This window comes from Anomaloglossus baeobatrachus, chromosome 8 (assembly GCF_048569485.1).
Source record: "Anomaloglossus baeobatrachus isolate aAnoBae1 chromosome 8, aAnoBae1.hap1, whole genome shotgun sequence".
Lineage (NCBI taxonomy): Eukaryota > Metazoa > Chordata > Amphibia > Anura > Aromobatidae > Anomaloglossus > Anomaloglossus baeobatrachus.
Window position 1 is genome coordinate 183,912,645 of NC_134360.1, and position 27,224 is coordinate 183,939,868.

At 52.8% G+C, this 27,224-nt stretch overlaps 1 protein-coding gene across 1 annotated transcript in view; it reads right to left on the reverse strand.

Moving 5' to 3' along the window:
- The window catches only part of LRRC39 (leucine rich repeat containing 39), a 59,622-nt gene that overhangs the window by 3,731 nt on the left and 28,667 nt on the right, over window positions 1-27,224 (reverse strand). Inside the window, exons 6-7 of the mRNA XM_075322286.1 lie at window positions 26,397-26,542; window positions 26,165-26,317 (exon numbers count right to left, since the gene is read on the reverse strand). Coding sequence (XP_075178401.1) covers window positions 26,165-26,317; window positions 26,397-26,542 — 299 coding nt within the window. The remainder of the gene's footprint in view (window positions 1-26,164; window positions 26,318-26,396; window positions 26,543-27,224) is intronic.

A 27,224-nucleotide genomic window follows, 5' to 3' on the forward strand; every position in this document is an offset into this window, starting at 1 on the left:
CCCTTCTCACCCCACTCTGGTCGGGTGTTGTTGAGGTACCCATTGCGGGTACGGAGGCTGGAGCCCACATGCTGTTTTTCCTTCCCCATCCCTGCAGGGCTCTGGGTGAAGTGGGATCCATAATCGGTCTCTAGACACTGGGACCGTGCTCCCTCCGCAGCCCCTGGGAATCTGCTGGACAGGAGCTGAGTATCATCAGGGACATGGCCCTGCTACTGCGAGGTACTCTGTATCCCCTTGGGGACGGCGCATGGCGCGCTTGTGTCGTACACGCTGCAGCACTGCTGGGCGTGTTAGTGCGCCGGGACCGCGCTTGTGGCCGGCTGCGCTTACACTCTAGTCTCCGGCTTCTGCCTAGTAACGCATGTTCCGGGTGCTCTGTGTCCCCGTTGGGACGGCGCATAAAGCACCTTGGGCACAGACGCTGCAGCGACTGCGGCGTGCGTGTGGGTCCGGGACTACCGCGCCGACCGTGCACTGCCGGTCGGCCGCAATTTCAACTTTAATCCCCGGCTTTTTGCGGCCTAGTATGGGATTCTCCCGCCCTCAGACCTGCCAGTCAGGAAAAAGGGCGGGACGGTCGGTGTGATGCCGACAGTGAGGGATGTAGTACATTGAGCTGTCCTCCGCCCCCTCACTACCCACGCTGAGGCACCAGATTCCCGCACTTTTGTGTGAACACGCCCATGCCTCCCTCCTCCTCAGAGAACGCCGTCAGCCATGTTTTTTCAACATTCTGTCTGCAGCTGAGGGAGATCCGGGTCAGAGAATCTGAGGGCTACCCTGCCGGAGACGGAGTATCGTCAGGGACACCCTGCAGCTACAGGTACTCTGTGTCCCCGTTGGCACGGTGCCTGAAGCACCTTGGCCTCAGACGCAGCTGCGATTGCGGTGGGCATTCTTTGTCCGGGACTACCGCGCCGACCATGCATGTTTGCCGGCCGCGGTTTTACTTGAATCCCCGGCTTTTGCGGCCTAGTGGGTTAACACTCCCGCCCCTGAGCCTGCCAGTCAGGGAGAGGGGCGGGAGGGTCCGTGGGTTGCCGGCAGTGAGGGCTGGAGCACACCTCGCTGTCCTCCGCCCCCCCGCACTGATCCCTATAGACCACCGGATTCCTGCAGACACCTGCATCATAACGTAGGGAGGGCTGGAGCATACGTTGCTATCCTCCTTCCCCCTCGCTGAGCACTGGGCAGTTTTTCAAAGGTGGTCTTCCTAGGGTGTTGTCACCCCCTGGGTGCCGCAGTGTATATATATATATATATATATATATATATATATATATATATATATATATATATATATATATGTGCCTATCTATATGATTTCACTGTTCGGCAGCATTATTGTTTTTGGCTGTATACCCTCACTGATTACTCTGCGGACGACAGGCTGTTGTCTGCTCTTAAAGAGTAAGGGTGCCAAAACACTGGCTTATTTTAACCTCTTGTGCGCCTATATTACAGGCACTGCACAGATAACAGCTTCGCCGGCATTCCCGGTCCAAGCGGCAGGGACAGAGTTACAGCTTGCTAAGAAACTCTCTGGGTCATTTTCCCTATCCATGTCTCAGGCTATGGACAAGTGGTCGGCTAAGAGACTAGGAGTTTGCAGTCCAGACCGGTCCCTTAAACAGGCCCCGGGCACTGCGAGATCGCCCCAGGCCTCTGTCGGTCTGCGACGAAGCGTGTTCCTGGGGTGGCCTCTAGTTATGACGTGGGGTACTCCGGCACGAACGCTGTCCCAGTCCGGCTAAGCAGCCTTGCTTGGAATCTTCCCCGACTTCTTCAAGGGTTTCAGCTTGAGGACCCTCTAGAGGATGGGGCCGAGGTCGCAACCCAGGACTCTGTCCGGACGTGGCTCTAAACGTCTTATAACAGTGGCTGACGGGTCCACGCTCAAAAATGCCACGGACAGACAGATAGAACTCCTAATGAGATCAATCTATGAAGCTATCGGCGCGTCCTTTGCTCCGGCATTCGCAGCCGTATGGGCACTCCAAGCTATCTCAGCTGGTCAGGCGCAAATTGACGCACTCACACGTACGTCTGCGCCGCAGGTGGCGTCCATAACCTCTCAAACGTCGGCATTTGCGTCCTACGCTATTAATGCTGTCCTGGACTCTGCGAGCCGTACGGCGGTTGCAGCCGACAATTCGGTGGCAATACGCAGGGCCCTGTGGCTACGGGAATGGAAGGCAGATTCGGCTTCCAAAAAGTGCTTAACTGGTTTGCCATTTTCTGGCGACCACTTGTTTGGTGAGAGATTGGATGAAATCATCAAACAATCCAAGGGAAAGGAAACATCCTTACCCCAGGCCAAACCAAAAACACCCCAACAGAGGAGGGGACAGTCGAGGTTTCGGTCCTTTCGAGGTACGGGCAGGTCCCAATTCTCCTCGTCCAAAAGGCCTCAGAAGGATCAGAGGAACTCCGACACATGGCGGTCTAAATCACGCCCTAAAAAGACCGCCGGAGGTGCCGTTACTAAGGCGGCTTCCTCATGACTTACGGCCTCCTCACACCGCATCCTCGGTCGGTGGCAGGCTCTCCCGCTTTTGCGACACCTGGCTGCCACAAGTAAAAGACCGTTGGGTGAGAGACATTTTGTCTCACGGTTACAGGATAGAGTTCAGCTCTCGTCCTCCGACTCGATTCTTCAGAACATCTCCGCCTCCCGAGCGAGCCGAGGCTCTTCTGCAGGCGGTGGGCATTCTGAAAGCAGAAGGAGTGGTGGTCCCGGTTCCTCTTCAGCAACAGGGTCACGGTTTCTACTCCAACCTGTTTGTGGTTCCAAAGAAGGACGGGTCCTTCCGTCCTGTTTTGGACCTAAAACTGCTCAACAAACACGTAAGGACCAGGCGGTTCCGGATGGATTCCCTCCGCTCCGTCATCGCCTCAATGTCCAAGGAGATTTCCTAGCATCGATTGATATCAAGGATGCTTATCGCCACGTACCAATGGCTCCAGAGCATCAGCGCTTCTTGCGCTTCGCCATAAAAGACGAACACCTTCAGTTCGCGGCACTGCCGTTCGGCCTGGCGACAGCCCCAAGAGTTTTCACCAAGGTCATGGCTACAGTAGTTGCGGTGATACCTTACTTAGACGATCTGCTGGTCAAGGCACCCTCTCAAGAGGCATGCCAACACAGCCTCAACGTTAATCTGGAGATTCTCCAGAGTTTCGGGTGGATCATCAATTTTCCAAAGTCAAATCTGACACCGGTCCAATCGCTGACATATCTTGGCATGGAGTTTCATACTCTTCCAGCGATAGTGAAGCTTCTGCTGGACAAACAGCGTTCACTACAGACAGGGGTGCAATCTCTCCTTCAAGGCCGGTTGCACCCCTTGAGGCGCCTCATGCACTTCCTGGGGAAGATGGTGGCAGCAATGGAAGCAGTCCCTTTCGCGCAGTTTCACCTGCGTCCACTTCAATGGGACATCCTACGCAAGTGGGACAGGATGCCGACGTCCCTAGACAGGGACGTCTCCCTCTCTCAGGCAACCAAAGCTTCCCTTCGGGGGTGGCTTCTTCCCACCTCATTATCGAAGGGAAAATCCTTCCTACCCCCATCCTGGGCGGTGGTCACGACGGACGCGAGTCTGTCAGGGTGGGGAGCAGTTTTTCTCCACCACAGGGCTCAGGGTACGTGGACTCAGCAAGAGTCCTCACTTCAGATCAATGTTCTGGAGATCAGGGCAGTGTATCTTGCCCTAAAAGCGTTCCAGCAGTGGCTGGAAGGCAAGCAGATCCGAATTCAGTCGGACAACTCCACAGCGGTGGCTTATATCAACCACCAAGGTGGGACACGCAGTCGTCAAGCCTTCCAGGAAGTCCGGCGGATTCTGCTGTGGGTGGAAACCACAGCATCCACCATATCCGCAGTTCACATCCCGGGCGTAGAAAACTGGGAAGCAGACTTTCTCAGTCGCCAGGGCATGGACGCAGGGGAATGGTCCCTTCACCCGGACGTGTTTCAGGAGATCTGTTGCCGCTGGGGGATGCCGGACGTCGACCTAATGGCGTCACGGCACAACAACAAGGTCCCAACATTCATGGCTCGATCTCAAGATCACAGAGCTCTGGCGGCAGACGCCTTAGTTCAGGATTGGTCGCAGTTTCGGCTTCCTTATGTGTTTCCTCCTCTGGCACTGTTGCCCAGAGTGTTACGCAAGATCAGGGCCGACTGCCGCCGCGCCATCCTCGTCGCTCCAGACTGGCCGAGGAGGTCGTGGTACCCGGATCTGTGGCATCTCACGGTCGGCCAACCGTGGGCACTGCCAGACCGACCAGATTTGCTGTCTCAAGGGCCGTTTTTTCTATCTGAATTCTGCGGCCCTCAACCTGACTGTGTGGCCTTTGAGTCCTGGATCCTAGCGTCTTCAGGATTTTCTCAAGAGGTCATTGCCACTATGAGACAGGCTAGGAAAACAACGTCCGCCAAGATCAACCACAGGACGTGGAAAATATTCCTGTCGTGGTGCTCTGCTCAGGGGTTTTTCTCCCTGGCCATTTGCTTTGCCCACTTTTCTGTCCTTCTTCAATCCGGATTGGAAAAGGGTTTGTTGTGAGGGATATTTCGCTCACATGTCTTTCGCAGAGAGTGGTTTTTTTCTAGTAGCAGTCACCTCACTTCGGAGAGTGTCTGAGTTGGCAGCGTTATCATGCAAAGCTCCTTTCCTGGTGTTTCACCATGACAAGGTGGTTCCGCGTCCGGTTCCGGAATTCCTCCCTAAGGTGGTATTCCCTTTTCATCTTAATCAGGACACCTCCTTACCCTCGTTGTGTCCTCATCCAGTTCACCGATGTGAAAAGGATTTGTTCTTGTTAGGTCTGGTGAGAGCACTCAGACTCTACATTTCTCGTACGGCGCCCCTGCGCCGCTCGGATGCGCTCTTGTCCTTGTCGCTGGCCAGCGTAAAGGGTCGCAGGCTTTCAAGTCAACTTGGCTCAGTGGATCAAAGAACCAATTCTTGAAGCCTACCGTTCTGCTGGGCTTCCGGTCCCTTCAGGCTGGAGGCCCATTCCGCCAGAGCCATGGGTGCGTCCTGGGCATTGCTGCACCAGGCTACGGCTCGGCAGGTGTGTCAGGCGACTACCTGGTCGAGTCTGCACACTTTCACGAATCACTATCAGGTGCATGCCGATGATTCGGCAGATGCCAGCCTAGGTAGGCGACTCCTTCAGGCGGCAGTTGCCCACCTGTGAGAGGGGGCCGTTTTTCGGCTCTTTTTATCGAGGTATTCTTTTACCCACCCAGGGATTGCTTTTGGACATCCCAATTGTCTGGGTCTCCCAATGGAGCGACAAAGAAGAAGGGAATTTTGTTTACTTACCGTAAATTCCTTTTCTTCTAGCTCCAATTGGGAGACCCAGCACCCGCCCCTGTTCCCTTCGGGCTGTTGTTCTTTTGTGTACACATGTTGTTCATGTTGAATTGTTCTTTTGGTTCATGGTTTCAGTTCTCCGAACATCCTTCGGATTGAATTTACCTTAGACCAATTTATAAGTTTCCTCCTTCCTGCTTTTGCACCAAAACTGAGGAGCCCGTGATGCACGGGAGGGTGTATAGCAGAGGGGAGGGGCTTTACACTTTTAAGTGTAATACTTTGTGTGTCCTCCGGAGGCAGTAGCTATACACCAATTGTCAATTGTCTGGGTCTCCCAATTGGAGCTAGAAGAAAAGGAATTTACGGTAAGTAAACAAAATTCCCTTCATTTCCTTATTTTGTAAACAATTTTTCAGAAGTAGGAATTGTTATAAAATTATAAAATAAAGAAACAAGTATTACTTATCCTTTGAATCTGGCGTCAATCCTCAGGTGGTCCTTTCCCATTCCATTATGTGCCGCTAATCTGGAGTTTCAGATATGAATTTTGTATTTACTGCACCAGACTGCTGAGGCCAATGATTGGCTGCAGCAGTCATGTAAATGCTTAACAGGATATGATCGCTTCTAGGGACAGCAGGTCTACCAAGGTGGTGAAGCTGAAGTACTGGTGTATTCAAGTCATAAGTAAATGCTCTTTTTTATTTATTTATTTTTTTTTTTTAATTTGTTTGGGGTTTTTTTTAACATTCACTCAGTCCGCTCTTTGAAAACTGCCTTTAACCCCTTAACAACACACAACATACAACATTTTTTATTTCTTTGTCGCTCCATTGGGAGACCCAGACAATTGGGGTGTATAGGCTATGCCTCCGGAGGCCACACAAAGTATTACACTAAAAGTGTAAAGCCCCTCCCCTTCTGCCTATACACCCCCCGTGCTCCCACGGGCTCCTCAGTTTTTATGCTTTGTGCGAAGGAGGCAGACATGCACACATAGCTCCACAGCTTAGTCAGCAGCAGCTGTTGACTATGTCGGATGGAAGAAAAGAGGGCCCATAACTGGGCCCCCAGCATGCTCCCTTCTCACCCCACTCTTGTCGGCGGTGTTGTTAAGGTTGAGGTATCCATTGCGGGTACGGAGGCTGGAGCCCACATGCTGTTTTTTCCTTCCCCATCCCCTTTAGGGCTCTGGGTGAAGTGGGATCCTATCGGTCTCCAGGCACAGGAGACCGTGCTCCATCCACAGCTCCTGGGGACTCTGCTGGATAAGGAGCCGAGTATCGTCAGGGACATGGCCCTGCTACTTTGAGGTACTCTGTGTCCCCGTGGGGACTGCGCACAGAAACACTCCAGCATTGCTGGGTGTGTTAGTGCGCCGGGGACCGCGGCGCTGACCGCACTTGTGCCATCACACGCTGCAGCGTGGCTGCGTGTGTAGTGTATTGGGGACTACCGCGCTGACCGCCGCTGCCATTGTTATACTTGCGGCGCGGCTGGGACTGTTAGTGCGCCGGGGACATCCGCGCCGACCGCGCTTATACGGCGGCCGCGCTTATAACTATAGTCCCCGGCTTCTGCGGCCTAGTCTCATTCTCTTCCCGCCCCCAGGCCTGCCAGTCAGGGGAAGGGCGGGACGCTGTACAGGAGTCAGCACTGAGGGCTGGAACATGCTTTGCATACTCCACCCCCCTCATTGTGCACAGTGGGGCACCAGATTCCCGCACTTTCCAGGGCACGCCCACGGCCCCCTCCTCTCCTCAGGACGCCGGCAGCCATTCCTATTAGCTTTTCGGACGCTGGAGAGGGGAGACAGGCTCAGGGAGACCCAGGCAGGGCTTCTGGTGACCACTCAACCGCTTTGAGCGGTGCGGTAAGCAGCACCTCAGGTGCTGGCCCCACTTGTGCAGAGGTGTATTTATAGATTATATGATTATAGGCTATAATTTACACTGTATGGGGCACGGTTGATTTTGGCTATATACCCTCCTGCATTGCTTAGGGGAGACAACAGCATGGCGTCCACAAGAAGCAAGGGGGCCAAAACACAGGATTACTATGCTGCCTGCGCTGCATGTACGGCTATACTACCGGCAGGTTCCACTGACCCTCATTGTGTGCAATGCTCGGCCCCTGTGGCACTTATTCAGCCGGAGCCTCTGCTAAGGGTGGCCCAGGGGGAACCACCTGCTAACACTGTCCAGGTGACAGGGACGGAGTTTGCAGTTTTTACTGAAAGACTTTCTGAGACTATGGTTAAGATACTAGAAGCCTTGCAGTCCAGACCGGTATCTCAGACCATGGGCACTGTGGAATCATTGCCCCCTGGTCCCCCTCAGTTGGAACAACAATGTCCTCCAGGGGTGTCTCATAGCTCCCAGGGTGAGGTCTCTGACACGGACCGCAGCCCCAGACCACCTAAGCGGGGTCGCTGGGAAAGGCCCTCGACATCATCACATGGTTCAGAGTCTCAGAGGGAGGACTCTCTGTATGATGAAGCGGAGGTAGCTGATCAGGATTATGATCCTGAGGCCGCTCTCAATCTTGATACTCCTGATGGGGACGCCATAGTGAATGATCTTATCGCGTCCATAAATCAAATGTTGGATATTTCCCCCGCCGCTCCTCCTGTAGAGGAGTCAGCTTCTCAGCAGGAGAAATTCCGTTTCAGGTTCCCCAAGCGTACAATGAGTATGTTTCTGGACCACTCTGACTTCAGAGAGGCAGTCCAGAAACACCGAGCTTGTCCAGATAAGCGTTTTTCCAAGCGCCTTAAGGATACACGTTATCCCTTCCCCCCTGACGTGGTCAAGGGCTGGACTCAGTGTCCCAAGGTGGATCCTCCAATCTCCAGACTGGCGGCTAGATCCATAGTTGCAGTTGAAGATGGGGCTTCACTCAAGGATGCCACTGACAGACAGATGGAGCTCTGGTTGAAATCCATCTATGAAGCTATCGGCGCGTCTTTTGCTCCAGCATTCGCAGCCGTATGGGCACTCCAAGCTATCTCAGCGGGTCAAGCGCAAATTGACGCACTCACACGTACATCTGCGCCGCAAGTGGCGTCCATAACCTCTCAAACGTCGGCATTTGCGTCCTACGCTATTAATGCTATCCTGGACTCTGCGAGCCGTACGGCGGTTGCAGCCGACAATTCGGTGGCAATACGCAGGGCCTTGTGGCTACGGGAATGGAAGGCAGATTCGGCTTCCAAAAAGTGCTTAACCGGTTTGCCATTTTCTGGCGACCGTTTGTTTGGCGAGAGATTGGATGAAATCATCAAACAATCCAAGGGAAAGGAAACATCCTTACCCCAGGCCAAACCAAACATACCCCAACAGAGGAGGGGACAGTCGAGGTTTCGGTCCTTTCGGGGTGCGGGCAGGTCCCAATTCTCCTCGTCCAAAAGGCCTCAGAAGGATCAGAGGAACTCCGATTCATGGCGGTCTAAGGCACGCCCAAAAAAGACCGCCGGAGGTGCCGCTACCAAGGCGGCTTCCTCATGACTTACGGCCTCCTCACACCGCATCCTCGGTCGGTGGCAGGCTCTCCCGCTTTTGCGACACCTGGCTGCCACAGGTAAAAGACCGTTGGGTGAGAGACATTCTGTCTCACGGTTACAGGATAGAGTTCAGCTCTCGTCCTCCGACTCGATTCTTCAGAACATCTCCGCCTCCCGAGCGAGCCGATGCTCTTCGGCAGGCGGTGGGCACTCTGAAGGCGGAAGGAGTGGTGGTCCCTGTTCCTCTTCAGCAACAGGGTCACGGTTTTTACTCCAACCTGTTTGTGGTTCCAAAAAAGGACGGGTCTTTCCGTCCTGTCCTCGACCTAAAACTGCTCAACAAACACGTAAAGACCAGGCGGTTCCGGATGGAATCCCTCCGCTCCGTCATCGCCTCAATGTCCCAAGGAGATTTCCTTGCATCGATCGATATCAAAGATGCTTATCTCCACGTACCGATTGCTCCAGAGCATCAGCGCTTCCTGCGCTTCGCCATAGGACACGAACACCTACAGTTCGTGGCACTGCCGTTCGGCCTGGCGATAGCCCCACGGGTTTTCACCAAGGTCATGGCTACAGTAGTTGCGGTCCTCCACTCTCAGGGTCACTCAGTGATCCCTTACCTAGACGATCTGCTGGTCAAGGCACCCTCTCAAGAGGCATGCCAACACAGCCTCAACGCTACTCTGGAGACTCTCCAGAGTTTCGGGTGGATCATCAATTTCCCAAAGTCAAATCTGACACCGGCCCAATCTCTAACATATCTTGGCATGGAGTTTCATACTCTAGCAGCGATAGTGAAGCTTCCGCTGAACAAACAGTGTTCACTACAGACAGGGGTGCAATCCCTCCTGCAAGGCCAGTCGCACCCCCTGAGGCGCCTCATGCACTTCCTAGGGAAGATGGTAGCAGCAATGGAGGCAGTTCCTTTTGCGCAGTTTCACCTGCGTCCTCTTCAATGGGACATCCTACGCAAATGGGACAGGAAGCCGACGTCCCTCGACAGGAACGTCTCTCTCTCTCAGGCAACCAAAGCTTCCCTTCAGTGGTGGCTTCTTCCCACTTCATTATCGAAGGGGAAATCCTTCCTACCCCCATCCTGGGCGGTGGTCACGACGGACGCGAGTCTGTCAGGGTGGGGAGCAGTTTTTCTCCACCACAGGGCCCAGGGTACGTGGACTCAGCAAGAGTCCTCACTCCAGATCAATGTTCTGGAGATCAGGGCAGTTTATCTTGCCCTAAAAGCGTTCCAGCAGTGGCTGGTAGGCAAGCAGATCCGAATTCAGTCGGACAACTCCACAGCGGTGGCTTACATCAACCACCAAGGGGGAACACGCAGTCGGCAAGCCTTCCAGGAAGTCCGGCGGATTTTGAGGTGGGTGGAAGTCACGGCCTCCACCATATCCGCAGTCCACATCCCGGGCGTAGAAAACTGGGAAGCAGACTTTCTCAGCCGCCAGGGCATGGACGCAGGAGAATGGTCCCTTCACCCGGACGTGTTTCAGGAGATCTGTTGCCGCTGGGGGATGCCGGACGTCGACCTAATGGCGTCCCGGCACAACAACAAGGTCACGGCATTCATGGCACGATCTCACGATCACAGAGCTCTGGCGGCAGACGCCTTAGTTCAGGATTGGTCGCAGTTTCAACTCCCTTATGTGTTTCCTCCGTTGGCACTGTTGCCCAGAGTGTTACGCAAGATCAGGGCCGACTGCCGCCGCGCCATCCTCGTCGCCCCAGACTGGCCGAGGAGGTCGTGGTACCCGGATCTGTGGCATCTCACGGTCGGCCAACCGTGGGCACTACCAGACCGACCAGACTTACTGTCTCAAGGTCCGTTTTTCCATCTGAATTCTGCGGCCCTCAACCTGACAGTGTGGCCATTGAGTCCTGGATCTTAGCGTCTTCTGGATTATCTCAAGAGGACATTGCCACTATGAGACAGGCTAGGAAACCAACTTCCGCCAAGATCTACCACAGGACGTGGAAAATATTCCTGTCGTGGTGCTCTGCTCAGGGTTTTTCTCCCTGGCCATTTGCCTTGCCCACTTTTCTGTCCTTTCTTCAATCCGGATTGGAAAAGGGATTGTCACTCGGCTCCCTTAAGGGACAAGTCTCGGCGCTTTCTGTGTTTTTTCAGAAGCGCCTGGCCAGACTTCCGCAGGTACGCACGTTCCTGCAGGGGGTTTGTCACATCGTCCCTCCTTACAAGCGTCCGTTAGAACCCTGGGATCTGAACAGGGTGCTGATGGTTCTCCAGAAACCACCGTTCGAGCCAATGAGGGATATTCCTCTCTCACGCCTTTCGCAGAAAGTGGTTTTCCTGGTAGCAGTCACTTCACTTCGGAGAGTGTCTGAGCTAGCAGCGTTGTCATGCAAAGCCCCTTTCCTGGTTTTTCACCAGGACAAGGTGGTTCTGCGTCCGGTTCCGGAATTTCTCCCGAAGGTGGTATCCCCCTTTCATCTCAATCAGGATATCTCCTTACCCTCTTTTTGTCCTCATCCAGTTCACCAATGTGAAAAGGATTTGCACTTGTTAGATCTGGTGAGAGCACTCAGATTCTACATTTCTCGTACGGCGCCTCTGCGCCGCTCGGATGCACTCTTTGTCCTTGTCGCTGGCCAGCGTAAAGGGACACAAGCTTCCAAGTCAACCCTGGCTAGGTGGATCAAGGAACCAATTCTCGAAGCTTATCGTTCCTCGGGGCTTCCGGTTCCCTTAGGGCTGAAGGCCCATTCTACCAGGGCTGTGGGAGCGTCCTGGGCTTTGCGGCACCAGGCTACGGCTCAGCAGGTGTGTCAGGCAGCTACCTGGTCGAGCCTGCACACTTTCACGAAACACTATCAGGTCCATACCTATGCTTCGGCAGATGCCAGCCTAGGTAGGCGAGTCCTTCAGGCGGCGGTTGCACACCTGTAGGACGGAGCCGTTACGGCTCTATTTTCAGGTATTATTTACCCACCCAGGGACTGCTTTTGGACGTCCCAATTGTCTGGGTCTCCCAATGGAGCGACAAAGAAGAAGGGAATTTTGTTTACTTACCGTAAATTCCTTTTCTTCTAGCTCCAATTGGGAGACCCAGCACCCGCCCCTGTTTTTTTGTGTACACATGTTGTTCATGTTGAATGGTTTCAGTTCTCCGATTTTCCTTCGGATTGAATTTACTTTAAACCAGTTTATAATTTTTTCCTCCTTCTTGCTTTTGCACCAAAACTGAGGAGCCCGTGGGAGCACGGGGGGTGTATAGGCAGAAGGGGAGGGGCTTTACACTTTTAGTGTAATACTTTGTGTGGCCTCCGGAGGCATAGCCTATACACCCCAATTGTCTGGGTCTCCCAATTGGAGCTAGAAGAAAAGGAATTTACGGTAAGTAAACAAAATTCCCTTCTTTTTTTTTATAACAAAGAAATCCAAACATCTTCTCTGCCCCCAAAAAGTCAATAAAAACATCAGCTCAGTGAGCAAAAAATAAAGCCCTCAAACAGTTCCGTATCGTCAAAATTTAAAACGTTACAGCAAACATTATGGTTCGGGTTTTTGTTTTGTTTTTTTAACCACTTAAATAAAAATAAAAACAATGCAGGTTTGGTATCTGTGTAATTGTACTAGCCTAGAGAATTTTATTGCCTGGTCAAATTTACAGTAAAATTAATGCTGTCAATAATAGAAAAAAAAAAAGAAAAAACATTGCTGAAATCCACTTTTTGTTGCTATTTTGCCACACTTGAAGTTTTTCTCACGCTTTCCTGTACATCACATGATAAAGTGGATGGTGTCATTCGAAACTACAAGTCGAATCGCAAAAGAAATAAGTCTTCGCACACTTAGGTCGATGGAAACATAATAAAAGTTATGGCTCTTGGAATAACGGAAGGAAAAAAGGAACCGCAAAAATGAAAAATCGCCTGGTCATTAAACAGTTAATACTAGTATAGACCTTTTTATAGCCTGCTTAGTAGTGAGAAAGTGACCTGACCCTTAAAGGGAACCTGTCACATTATTCATGCTGACTGATCCGTGGGCAGTATGCTAATTACAAACATACGTTTTGCTCTGAAACGTTGAGGCATTAGCTTTACACATGGCCAGGTAGGTGACTAGTTGTGGAGGATCTGTATGTCCCTGCTCGCTGCTTCCCACCTGCTCAGCTACAATAGCAGATCTGGCCCTATACAAACATATAGCAACTGACCTATCATTCTAGCTGAGCAGGTCTGAAAAAGCCGGCGGGGCCATACTGTACCCCCCTCCCTCCACCCATCACCCCATCAAATAGTCACTCATCCCCAGCCATTTTGTCAACTATGTCTTTCTCTGAATTGTCACAGAATTTGAGAGTAAAGCACAAATGTTTGTAATGAGGGACCCAATTTCTGGTTCATTCTGTCTGTGGTTCGGGCTGTGTAATTCAGGTGACCAGTTCTACTTACTAGGTGGGCACCAGGAATAAATACATGGCAACCAGTCTGATACCAGCTGTCGTTTTTACAATAAAGGTTAGAAAGAAGGGAATTTTGTTTACTTACCGTAAATTCCTTTTCTTCTAGCTCCAATTGGGAGACCCAGACAGTGGGTGTATAGCTACTGCCTCTGGAGGCCGCACAAAGAACTACACTTAAAAGTGTAAGGCCCCTCCCCTTCTGGCTATACACCCTCCCGTAGGAGTACAGATTCCTCAGTTTTAGTACCAAAGCAAGAAGGAGGAAAGCCAATAACAGTTTCAAAAACAAATTCAATCCGATAACTAGATCGGAGAACTTAAGAAACAACGTGAACAACATGTGCACCCGAAAAAACGAAACCCTAAAAACAGATAGGGCGGGTGCTGGGTCTCCCAATTGGAGCTAGAAGAAAAGGAATTTACGGTAAGTAAACAAAATTCCCTTCTTCTTTTTCGCTCCTAATTGGGAGACCCAGACAGTGGGACGTCCAAAAGCAGTCCCTGGGTGGGTAAAAAGATACCACATGAACGGGCTGTCATACAGCCTCTTCCTACAGGTGGGCCACCGCCGCCTGAAGGACCTGTCTACCTAGGCTGGCGTCTGCCGAAGCGTAGGTATGCACTTGATAGTGTTTGGTAAACGTGTGCAGACTCGACCAGGTAGCCGCCTGGCACACTTGCTGAGCCGTAGCCTGATGCCTCAACGCCCAGGACGCACCAACGGCTCTGGTAGAATGGGCCTTCAGTCCAGATGGAATCTGAAGCCCAGCAGAACGGTATGTGTGAAGAATTGGTTCCTTGATCCACCGCGCCAGGGTGGATTTGGAAGCTTGCGATCCCTTATGCTGACCAGCGACTAGGACAAAGAGCGCATCCGAACGGCGTAGAGGCGCCGTGCGAGAAATGTAAATCCTGAGTGCTCTCACCAGGTCCAACAGATGTAAACCTTTTTCAAATTGGTGAACTGGATGCGGACACAAAGATGGCAAAGTGATATCCTGATTGAGATGAAAGGAAGAAACCACCTTGGGAGAAAACTCTGGAATTGGACGCAGTACCACCTTGTCTTGGTGAAATACCAGGAAGGGAGATTTGCAAGATAACGCCGCCAGCTCGGACACTCTTCGAAGAGACGTGACCGCTACAAGAAAAACTACCTTTTGTGAAAGCCGAGAAAGGGGAACCTCTTTCAAAGGCTCGAAAGGCGGCTTTTGAAGAGCAAGGAGAACCTTGTTCAGATCCCAGGGTTCCAATGGCCGTCTGTAAGGAGGAACGATATGACAAACTCCTTGGAGAAACGTGCGTACTTTAGAAAGCTGTGCCAAGCGCTTCTGAAAGAATACGGATAACGCGGAGACTTGACCCTTAAGCGAGCTAAGGGACAAACCTTTTTCCAACCCAGACTGCAGGAAGGAAAGAAAAATTGGCAATGCAAATGGCCAGGGAGAAAACCCTTGAGCCAAGCACCACGCTAAGAATATCTTCCACGTCCTGTGATAGATCTTAGCTGAGGATGGTTTTCTAGCCTGTCTCATTGTGGCAACAACTCCCTGAGATAAACCTGAGGCCGCTAGGATCCAGGACTCAATGGCCACACAGTCAGGTTCAGGGCCGCAGAATTCAGATGGAAAAACGGCCCTTGAGACAGCAGATCTGGACGGTCTGGTAGTGCCCACGGTTGGCCTATCGTGAGATGCCACAGATCCGGGTACCACGACCTTCTTGGCCAATTTGGAGCGACGAGTATGGCTCGCTGGCAGTCGGACTTGATTTTCCGGAGAACTCTGGGTAACAATGCTAGAGGTGGGAACACATAGGGGAGTCGGAATTGCGACCAATCCTGAACCAAGGCGTCTGCCGCCAGCGCTCGGTGATCGTGAGACCGTGCCATGAAAACTGGGACCTTGTTGTTGTGCCGTGACGCCATCAGATCGACGTCCGGCGACCCCCAGCGGCAACAGATCTGTTGAAACACGTCCGGGTGAAGGGACCATTCTCCTGCGTCCATGCCCTGGCGACTGAGAAAGTCTGCTTCCCAGTTTTCCACGCCTGGGATGTGAACTGCAGATATGGTGGACGCTCTGCTTTCCACCCACATCAAAATCCGCTGGACTTCTTGAAAAGCTTGGCGACTGCGTGTTCCCCCTTGGTGGTTGATATACGCCACCGCCGTGGAATTGTCCGACTGAATCCGAATCTGCTTGCCTTCCAGCCATTGTTGGAAGGCTCGCAGGGCAAGGTAGATTGCTCTGATTTCCAGAACATTGATCTGCAAGGTGGACTCTTCCTGCGTCCACGTCCCCTGAGCCCTGTGGTGGAGAAACACCGCTCCCCACCCTGATAGGCTCGCATCTGTCGTGACCACTGCCCAGGACGGGGGAAGGAACGACTTTCCCTGTGACAATGAGTTGGGGAGAAGCCACCAACGTAGAGAATCCTTGGCAGTCTGAGAGAGGGAGACAGTCCTGTCGAGGGACGTCGATTTCCCATCCCATTGGCGTAGAATGTCCCATTGTAGAGGGCGCAGATGAAACTGCGCGAACGGGACTGCCTCCATTGCTGCTACCATCTTTCCTAGGAAATGCATGAGGCGCCTCAGTGAGTGCGACTGGCTGTGAAGGAGAGATTGCACTCCGGTCCGTAGCGAGCACTGCTTGTCCAGTGGAAGCCTCACTATCGCTGATAGAGTAAGAAACTCCATGCCAAGATAAGTCAGAGATTGGGTCGGGGTTAGATGAGACTTTGGAAAGTTGATAATCCACCCGAAAGTCTGGAGAGTGTCTAGCGCCACCTTCAGACTGTGTTGGCATGCTTCTTGAGAGGATGCCTTTATAAGCAGGTCGTCTAGGTACGGGATGACCGAGTGACCCTGCGAGTGCAGAACAGCTACTACTGCTGCCATGACTTTGGTGAAGACCCGGGGGGCTGTTGCCAGACCGAAGGGTAACGCTACGAACTGTAGGTGCTCGTCGTGTATGACGAAACGTAGGAAACGCTGATGCTCTGGTGCAATCGGCACGTGGAGATACGCATCTTTGATGTCTATTGATGCTAGAAAATCTCCCTGAGACATTGAGGCTATGACGGAGCGTAGGGATTCCATCCGGAACCTCCTGACTTTTACGTGTCTGTTGAGCAACTTCAGATCCAGGACGGGACGATACGATCCGTCCTTTTTTGGGACCACAAACAGATTGGAGTAAAAACCGTGCCCCTGTTCCTGAAGAGGGACGGAGGTCACCACTCCTTCCGCCTTTAGAGCGGCCACCGCCTGCAACAGAGCATCGGCTCGGTCTGGTGGTGGAGAAGTTCTGAAGAAACGAGTTGGCGGACGAGAACCGAACTCTATCCTGTACCCGTGAGATAGAATATCTCTCACCCACCGGTCTTTGACATTTGCTAGCCAAATGTCGCCAAAGTGGGACAGCCTCCCACCGACCGCGGGTGTGGGCATCGGAGACCGCAAGTCAGGAGGACGTCGTTTTGGCAACGGTTCCTCCGGCTGGTCTTTTTGGGCGTGACTGAGACCTCCAAGAATTTGAACGTCTCTGGTCCTTTTGAGTCTTTTTTGACGAGGCGAATTGGGACCTGCCCTGTCCTCGAAAGGACCGATAACCAGACTGACCCCTCCTCTGTTGGGGCTTGTTTTGTCTGTGTTGCGGTAAGGAAGAGTCCTTACCCTTGGAGTGTTTGATGATTTCATCCAAACGCTCTCCAAACAATCGGTCACGAGAAAAAGGCAAATTGGTTAAGCACTTCTTGGAATGAGAATCTGCTTTCCAATGTCTCAACCACAGAGCCCTACGCAAAACAACTGAGTTGGCTGACGCCACTGCCGTGCGGCTTGTAGCGTCAAGAACAGCATTAATCGCGTACGACGCGAATGCCGCCATTTGCGAGGTCAATGGTGCTACCTGCGGGGCAAATGCACGTGTGACCGAGTCGACTCGCGCAAGCCCGGCCGTGATAGCTTGGAGTGCCCATACGGCCGCAAAAGAAGGCGCTAATGACGCTCCAATCGCTTCATAGATGGATTTCAGCCAGAGCTCCATCTGCCTGTCAGTGGCATCTTTAAGTGCCGCTCCATCTTCAACAGCAACCAAGGATCTGGCTGCAAGCCTGGAAATTGGAGGATCCACTTTTGGACACTGGGTCCAACCCTTGACCACTTCAGAGGGAAAAGGGTAGCGTGTATCTTTAAGTCGTTTAGGAAAACGCCTTTCAGGATAAGCGTGGGGTTTCTGGATTGCGTCTCTGAAGTCAGCGTGGTCCAGAAAAGTGCTTAATGTACGCTTAGGGTATCTGAAATGGATTCTCTCGTGCTGCGAAGCTGACTCCTCTACAGGAGGAGCTGGTGGGGAAATATTCAACATCTTATTGATGTTAAATATAAGATCATTAACTATTGCGTCACCATCTGGTGTATCTAGATTGAGAGCGGTCCCAGGATCAGAATCCTGATCAGTTAAGTCCGCCTCATCACCCATAGATTCATCCCGCTGGGATCCAGACCATTGAGATGAATGTGAAGGCCCGTCATAACGAGCCCGCTTAGGCTGCCCGGGGCCATCGTCCGAGTCAGAGTCTTCACCCTGAGGTGTAGATGCCCGTCCCGGAGCTAGGAGCTGAGGGGGACCAGGGGGCAATACATGCACAGTGTCCGTGGTCTGAAGTACAGGCCTAGCTCGCAATGTGTCAAGAATTTGTGACATAGTGAGAGACATTCTGTCAGCAAAAGCTGCAAACTCAGTTCCTGTCACCTGGACAGCATTCACAGGTGGTACACCCTGGGACACGTCCAGCAGAGGTCCCGACTGTGCAAGCGCCGCAGGGGCCGAGCACTGCACACAATGGGGGTCCGTGGAGCCTGCCGGTAGAAAAGTCCCACATGCGGTGCAGGAAGCATACAATGTCTGTGCCTTGGCACCCTTGCGTTTTACGGGCGACATGCTGCTGGCTCTCTGCATGTGAGAGAGTCTATAGCCAAAGGGCGACCAGCGCTATGTAATACCAAGTATTTGTAGTAACAACAAAATACTAAGAATACTATGAGCACAAGAGGGGGTGAGCCCTGAGGGCTGCTTACCGCCCGCTGAACAGCGGGTAAGAGGCTGCTGAATGCCTTGTCTGGGTCTCCCCGGCTCCCCTCTGCAGCTCAGCGTGTCTGCAAGAATGGCTGCCGGCTACTGTGGAGAGGGGCGGTCCGTGGGAGTTCCCAAACAAAAGTGCGGGAACAGTGTCCCCTCTGTGCTGACTGTGAGGGCTGGAGTATGTAAAAACGACTCCAGCCCTCAGCGCTGATGCCCTGGCCAGCGTCCCGCCCCTCTCCTGACTGGCAGGTCTGTGGGCGGGAACGAACGCAAGCAGGCCGCAAAAGCCGGGGACTCGAGTTATCAGCGCGGCCGCCGTAAAAGCGCGGGCCGCGCTGAAGTCCCCGGCGCACCGCAAGTGCCAGCCGCGCCGCTGTTCGAGCGGCCGGCGCGACCGAGTTCTGGACGTGGGCAGCGTCCCGCCCCTCTCCTGACTGGCAGGTGTGGGGGCGGGAACGAAAGGAAGCAGGCCGCAAAAGCCGGGGACTGTAGTTATCAGCGCGGCCGCCGTAAAAGCGCAGGCCGCGCTGAAGTCCCCGGCGCACTACAAGTGCCAGCCGCGCCGCAGTCCCAGCGGCCGGCGCGTCCTATTCCCATAAATGTGCCTGCTTCAGCAAAGCTGAATGAGGCCATGGCACAGGCGCCGCAGCGCTGATGTCCCCCGGCGCACTACAACACCCAGCATGCTGCGGTGTGAGCGCCAGATACACGGGGACACAGAGTACCTTGAGGATGCAGGGCCATGTCCCTGATGTACTCCGCTCCATCCAGCATCTTCTCCAGGGGCTGTAGATGGAGCACGGTCTCTGTGCCTGGAGACCGGTAAATCCCACTTCACCCAGAGCCCTGTAAAAAGGGATGGGGAAGGAATCAGCATGTGGGCTCCTGCCGCCGTACCCGCAATGGGTACCTCAACCTTACAAACACCTCCGACATAAGTGGGGTGAGAAGGGAGCATGCTGGGGACACTATATGTGTCCTCTTTTCTTCCATCCGACATAGTCAGCAGCTGCTGCTGACTAAAAACAATGGAGCTATGCGTGCGTGTCTGACCTCCTTGCGCACAAAGCTAAAACTGAGGAATCTGTACTCCTACGGGAGGGTGTATAGCCAGAAGGGGAGGGGCCTTACACTTTTAAGTGTAGTTCTTTGTGCGGCCTCCAGAGGCAGTAGCTATACACCCACTGTCTGGGTCTCCCAATTAGGAGCGAAAAAGAAATGAGGTTTGGAGAACGGTTCTTATGTGTGACGATTAGTCATGAGTGAGCACTAAGATGCTCAAGTGCTCGGTACTCTAAACAAGTAGGTCGGACGCTTGGATGAGCGTCGAATCAATTCCTGAGTACAAAGAAGTCAATGGGATACTCAATCAATTTTCCAGAAGACTCTTCCAGATAATTCTTGAGTTTCCCATGGACTTCTATTATACTTGGTAATCAATTTGAGACCGTCCAAACATCCGACCTGCTCGTTTCGAATAACGAGCACTCGAGCATCTTGGTGGTCGCTCATCACTAGTGACAATCTAAGGTAGAGGGGTCCACTGAAAAAAAAATTTGATGATCTAGCAGGGTAAGTACATTATGGTGACTAATGGATGACTAATGTGTGATTTCATTATTTCTTTGTCGCTCCATTGGGAGACCCAGACAATTGGGTGTATAGCTTCTGCCTCCGGAGGCCACACAAAGTAATTACACTTTAAAAAGTGTAACCCCTCCCCTCTGCTATACACCCTCCCGTGCATCACGGGCCCCTCAGTTTTTTGCTTTGTGTTGAAGGAGGCACACATTCACGCAAGCTCCACGTTTTAGTCAGCAGCAGCTGCTGACTTTATCGGATGGAAGAAAAGAGGGCCCCTATGGGGCCCCCGGCATGCTCCCTTCTCACCCCACTCAGGTCGGCGGTGTTGTTAAGGTTGAGGTACCCATTGCGGGTACACAGGCTGGAGCCACATGCCGCTTTCCTTCCCCATCCCTTAGGGGCTCTGGGGAAGTAGGATCCTATCCGGTCATCCAGACACTGGGACCGGTCTCCCTCCGCAGCCCCTGGGGGAATCTGCCGGACAGGAGACGGAGTATCGTCAGGGACATGGCCCTGCATCCACAGGTACACTGTGTCCCCGTTGGGACGGCGCATAAAGCACCTTGGGCCCAGACGCTGCAGCGACTGCGGCGTGGGTATGGGTCCGGGACTACCGCGCCGACTGTGCACTGCCGGCCGGCCGCGGTTTTAACTTTAGTCCCCGGCTTTTGCGGCCTAGTATAGTATTCTCCCGCCCCCAGGCCTGCCAGTCAGGGAAAAGGGCGGGACGGTCGGTATGATGCCGACAGTGAGGGCTGGAGTACACTGAGCTGTCCTCCGCCCCCCTCACTACTCACGCTGGGGCACCAGATTCCCGCACTTTTGTGACTACGCCCACGCCTCCCTCCTCCTCTGAGAACGCCGTCAGCCATTTTTTCAGCACATTCTGCGGTGGAGAACTTCTGGCTGCAGCTGAGGGAGACCCGGGGCAGGGAATCTGGTGGCCACACAGAGCGGTTGGTATGCCACACCGGTCTGCCGGGCTGGACCCCCCAGAGTGCCGAACTGTATATATATATATATATCTTTTGTGTATACATTTGCTGGTTCGGCTGTACTGTTAACTTGAGGCTATATATATCCCTCAGTGATCACGATGATCTCTTACTTATCTCTTGGAGGACAACAACATGTCGTCCGCAAAGAGCAAGGGTACCAAGGCACAGGCTTATTTTGCAACCTGTACCTCATGTGCGGCTATGCTACCTGCAGGTTCCACCTACCCTCATTGTGTTCAATGCTCGGCCCCTGTGACACTCACTCAGCCGGAGCCTCAGGCACTGGTGGGACCCCCGGCTCAGGTAGAGACACCGGTTCCCACTGTCCAGGTGACAGGGACAGAGTTTGCAGTTTTGGCTGACAAACTGTCTGAGTCGCTTTCACAGTCCATGGCTCAGTCTATGGACAAATGGTCTGCTAAGATACTAGAAGCCTTGCAGTCCAGACCAACAACACAGATGCAGGGCACTGTGCGTTCTTCGTCCCCAGGTCCCCATCAGTTGGCGCAGCAATCTGCTCCTGAGGTGACACATAGGTCCCACGGTGAGGACTCCGACTCGGACCGCAGTCCCAGACCGGTGAAGCGGGCTCGCTGGGGACCTTCCTCCACTTCATCACGCTGCTCAGGGTCTCAGCATGAGGACTCTCTAGAGGATGAAGAGGAAGGCGCAGCTCAGGGCTCAGACCCTGACGGTGCTCTCAATCTAGATACACCTGAAGGGGACGCCATAGTAAATGACCTTATAGCGTCCATCAACCAGGTGCTAGAAATTTCTCCTCCAACTCCAACTGTAGAGGAGGCGGCTTCACAGCAGGAGAAACACCAGTTTCGGTTTCCCAAACGTACACGGAGTGCCTTTTTCGATCACTCTAATTTCAGGGATGCTGTCCAGAAGCACAGAGCATACCCGGACAAGCGCTTTACTAAGCGCCTTAATGACACACGTTATCCCTTCCCCCCGGAAGTAGTGAAGGGTTGGGCTCAGTGTCCAAAAGTGGATCCTCCAGTCTCTAGGGTGGCGGCCAGATCTGTGGTTTCAGTGGCAGATGGCTCATCGCTCAAGGATGCCACTGACAGGCAGATAGAGCTCATGATGAAATCCATCTATGAAGCCATAGGAGCATCTTTTGCTCCGGCATTCGCGGCAGTGTGGGCGCTCCAAGCTATCTCAGCTTGTCTGTCTGAGATTACTGCGGTCACACGCACCGCTACTCCGCAGGTTGTGGCTCTGACTTCTCAGGCGTCGGCTTTTTCGTCCTACGCCATGAACGCCGTCCTGGACTCGGTGAGCCGTTCAGCGGTAGCATCCGCCAATTCGGTGGCAGTCCGCAGAGCCATGTGGCTACGTGAATGGAAGGCAGACTCTGCCTCCAAGAAATTCTTAACCGGTTTGCCATTTTCTGGCGACCGTTTGTTTGGCGAGCAATTGTACGAAATTATTAAACAATCCAAGGGAAAGGACTCGTCCTTACCCCAGTCTAAACAAAACAAACCTCAACAGCGAAAGTTTCAATCGAGGTTTCAGTCCTTTCGGCCTTCGGCCAAGTCACATTCCTCCACGTCAAACAGGTCGGAGAAGGGCCAGAGGAACCCTTCTGCATGGCGGTCTAAGTCACGGCCTAAAAAGACCGCCGGAGGCACCGCCACCAAGGCGGCCTCTTCATGACTCTCGGCCTCCCCAAACCGCATCCTCGGTCGGTGGCAGGCTCTCCCGCTTTTGCGACGCCTGGTGGCCACATGTCCAAGACCGATGGGTGAGAGACATTCTGTCTCACGGTTACAGGATAGAGTTCAGCTCTCGTCCTCCAACTCGTTTCTTCACAACATCTCCGCCCCCAGAGCGAGCCGCTGCACTTTTTCAGGCGGTGAATGCTCTGAAGGCAGAAGGAGTAGTGATTCCCGTTCCCCCTCAGGAACATGGTCACGGCTTCTACTCCAACTTGTTCGTGGTGCCAAAAAAGGACGGATCTTTCCGTCCCGTTCTAGACCTCAAACTGCTCAACAAGCATGTCAGCACCAGAAGGTTTCGGATGGAATCTCTCCGCTCGGTCATCGCCTCAATGTCACAAGGAGACTTCCTAGCATCAATAGACATCAAGGATGCTTATCTCCATGTGCCGATCGCACCCGAACATCAACGCTTCTTGCGTTTCGCCATTGGGGACGAACACCTTCAGTTCGTGGCACTGCCTTTCGGCTTGGCGACAGCCCCACGGGTCTTCACCAAGATCATGGCAACAGTGGTGGCGGTCCTACACTCTCAGGGCCACTCGGTGATCCCTTACTTAGACGATCTCCTAGTCAAGGCACCCTCCTGGGTGGCTTGCCAGCACAGCCTGACCATTGCCCTGGAGACTCTCCAGAGGTTCGGGTGGATCATCAATTTCCCAAAGTCAAAATTGACACCGACCCAATCCCTGACTTACCTCGGGATGGAGTTTCATACTCTGTCAGCGATAGTGAAGCTTCCGCTGGACAAACAGCGTTCACTACAGACAGGGGTCCAATCTCTTCTTCGGGGTCAGTCACACTCTTTGAGACGCCTTATGCACTTCCTAGGGAAGATGGTGGCAGCAATGGAAGCAGTTCCCTTTGCGCAGTTTCATCTGCGTCCACTTCAGTGGGACATTCTCCGCAAATGGGACAAGAGGTCGACGTCACTAGACAGGAACGTTTCCCTGTCAAGAGCAGCCAAAACCTCCCTTCAGTGGTGGCTTCTTCCCACTTCTTTGTCGAAGGGAAAATCCTTCCTGCCCCCATCCTGGGCTGTGGTCACGACAGACGCGAGCCTGTCAGGGTGGGGAGCGGTCTTCCTCCACCACAGGGCTCAGGGAACCTGGACTCCGACGGAGTCCGCCCTGCAGATCAATGTTCTGGAGATAAGGGCAGTGTATCTAGCCCTACAGGCGTTCCAGCGGTGGCTGGAGGGCAGACAGATCCGAATACAATCAGACAACGCCACGGCGGTCGCATACATCAACCACCAGGGCGGCACACGCAGTCGTCAAGCATTCCTAGAAGTTCGGCGGATTCTGCTGTGGGCGGAAGCCACAGCCTCCACCATCTCCGCAGTTCACATCCCGGGCGTAGAAAACTGGGAAGCAGACTTTCTCAGTCGCCAGGGCATGGACGCAGGGGAATGGTCTCTTCACCCGGACGTGTTTCAAGAGATCTGTTGCCGCTGGGGAACGCCAGACGTCGATCTAATGGCGTCTCGGCACAAGAATTCTGCGGCCCTCAACCTGACTGTGTGGCCATTGAGTCTTGGCTCCTAGTGTCATCAGGGTTATCTCAAGATGTCATTGCCACCATGAGACAGGCCAGGAAATCAACGTCCGCCAAGATCTACCACAGGACTTGGAAGATCTTCTTAGCCTGGTGCTCGGATAGGGGTTTTGCTCCCTGGCCGTTTGCATTGCCCACTTTTCTTTCCTTTCTTCAATCAGGATTGGACAAGGGTTTGTCTCTTGCCTCTCTCAAGGGACAAGTGTCGGCGCTTTCAGTGTTTTTTCAAAAGCGTCTAGCCAGACTCTCGCAGGTCCGCACGTTCCTGCAGGGAGTTTGCCACATAGTCCCACCTTACAAGCGTCCGCTAGAACCCTGGGATCTTAACAAGGTGCTGACGGCTCTCCAGAAGCCACCTTTCGAGCCGATGCGGGAGATCTCTCTATCTCGCCTTTCACAGAAAGTGGCCTTCCTAGTGGCAGTCACTTCACTTAGGAGAGTGTCTGAGCTAGCAGCGCTGTCATGCAAAGTCCCCTTCCTGGTCTTTCACCAGGATAAGGTGGTCCTGTGTCCGGTCCCGGAATTTCTCCCCAAGGTGGTATCCCCTTTTCATCTCAATCAGGATATCTCCTTGCCTTCTTTTTGCCCTCATCCAGTTCACCAATGTGAAAAGGATTTGCACTTGTTAGACCTCGTGAGAGCACTCAGAATCTACATTTCTCGCACGGCGCCCCTGCGCCGTTCGGATGCGCTCTTTGTCCTTGTCGCTGGCCAGCGTAAGGGGTCTCAGGCTTCCAAGTCAACCTTGGCTAGGTGGATCAAGGAACCGATTCTTGAAGCCTACCGTTCATCGGGGCTTCAGATTCCTTCAGGGCTTAAAGCCCATTCTACCAGGGCCGTAGGCGCGTCCTGGGCTTTGCGGCACCAGGCTACGGCTCCGCAGGTGTGTCAGGCGGCTACCTGGTCGAGTCTGCACACCTTCACAAAACACTATCCGGTGCATGCCTATGCTTCGGCAGAGGCTAGCCTAGGTAGGCGAGTCCTTCAGGCGGCAATTGCCCACCTGTAAGAGGGGGCCGGTTTCCGGCTCTTTTTATCGAGGTATTCTGTTACCCACCCAGGGATTGCTTTTGGACATCCCAATTGTCTGGGTCTCCCAATGGAGCGACAAAGAAGAAGGGAATTTTGTTTACTTACCGTAAATTCCTTTTCTTCTAGCTCCTATTGGGAGACCCAGCACCCGCCCCTGTTCCCTTCGGGCTGTTGTTCTTTTGTGTACACATGTTGTTCATGTTCAATTGTTCTTTTGGTTAATGGTTCAGTTCTCCGAACATCCTTCGGATTGAGTTTACCTTAGACCAATTTATAAGTTTCCTCCTTCCTGCTTTGGCACCAAAACTGAGGGGCCCGTGATGCACGGGAGGGTGTATAGCAGAGGGGAGGGGTTACACTTTTTAAAGTGTAATTACTTTGTGTGGCCTCCGGAGGCAGAAGCTATACACCCAATTGTCTGGGTCTCCCAATAGGAGCTAGAAGAAAAGGAATTTACGGTTAGTAAACAAAATTCCCTTCTTTGGCTTTGAAGAACCACAGATTATTTTCAGCTGCAGTGAGAACAGAACGTGGACTGTTTGAGTTATACTCAATATCTCACAGGTGCTTGGAGTTTCAGTTCTAAGCCCTGGTTCTAGCTGGTCTAGCTGGTCCTACGTCTAGTTGGTCCTACGTCAGCATGCCACCAAAGATATATGTGAAGGGGGCTGGCTGCTACCTTCAGTAGCTAATGCCGCCCCTTTCTCAGCCTGATATGAGAAGTCAGTTTTTTTGGGGGGGTTTCTGTCATTACAGAGATTGCTGTACTATGGCGCAAACCTGAAGAGGATTTTTGAGTATATTAGTAAGTTGTATAATTTGCACATTTAAGGCCTTTGTTTGCATTGGACAACCCCTTTAATTGTTTAAACTTCTTGGCACTTCTGTGCCCTTACCGAAGATTCTGTAAGCTCTGGAGATAAACTGGAATCATCCTCATCCGATTATTACTTAGGACAAGCGTACTGAGGTTCTGTAGACATCTGATGGATTCGGGCAGCTGTGAGATTTCGTTCCGTTGAAGCCACAAGGTGTGCAGATTTTGCATTCTGTAGTAAGACAACCATCATGTGCCGTTATTTCATTTAGAGACCTGAAGCCATAAAGCTGGTGGCACTGCGCACTCACTTGTCTATATCTTGGGGTAGAGTCTTCAGCTTATTGCTCCCGATGTCCAGCCACTCCAGCGCAGGGAGCTCTAACACCGCCTCTGGAATGGTTGAAAACTGATTCATATTTAGATCCAGGTGTGTCAGCTGGGTGAGTTTGCTGAGCTGAAGAAGGGACAAGACTTCGCTTATTTTTATCCTACAGAAACTGTGCTGCCATTTCACATAGTCGGGCTTATACTGGGTATACAGAATGTCATGAGTTATGAAGGGATAACAGCGGACCGCGACTCCTAGACGGGACCTCAGGCTATGGTTCCTTAGCTGTCCCTACTCCTAGAGATATGTCTAATGGTAACGATGTCTGGGCCACCTTCCTTGGCCTGCTTCTGGCCAGCCCTGATCTAATACCCTCTCTCCCCCAACCTAGAGGAAGGCTGGGGCAGAGGTGGGTGAACCCACAGATATGTATAAACAGGGGAAACTAAAAAGCTATCATGCAGCACGCTCTCACAGAGTTATCGGCCAACATATGATAAGGAGGAATATAAAGAGCAGGGAGACAATAACCAGACAACAGGAGCAATTCCACAGCACACCAAGCAAGCGCAGTAAATCACCAGTTAATGGAACACAACAGCACACAGTCTGTATTAGCAAAAGCTATTGTCGGCATGGGAAGACCAGTTCCTCCATCTTAAAAATGCGGGGAGTAACCGTGGTAGGTCTCCCGCAACATGTGATCCAATAGGTAACCAACGCAGAGGTTAACTCCTGTTAACCCTATCGCTAATGAGCACACAGCTGGTCAACGCCTGAGCCTGCCTGTGCAACTCAGAAGCATCAT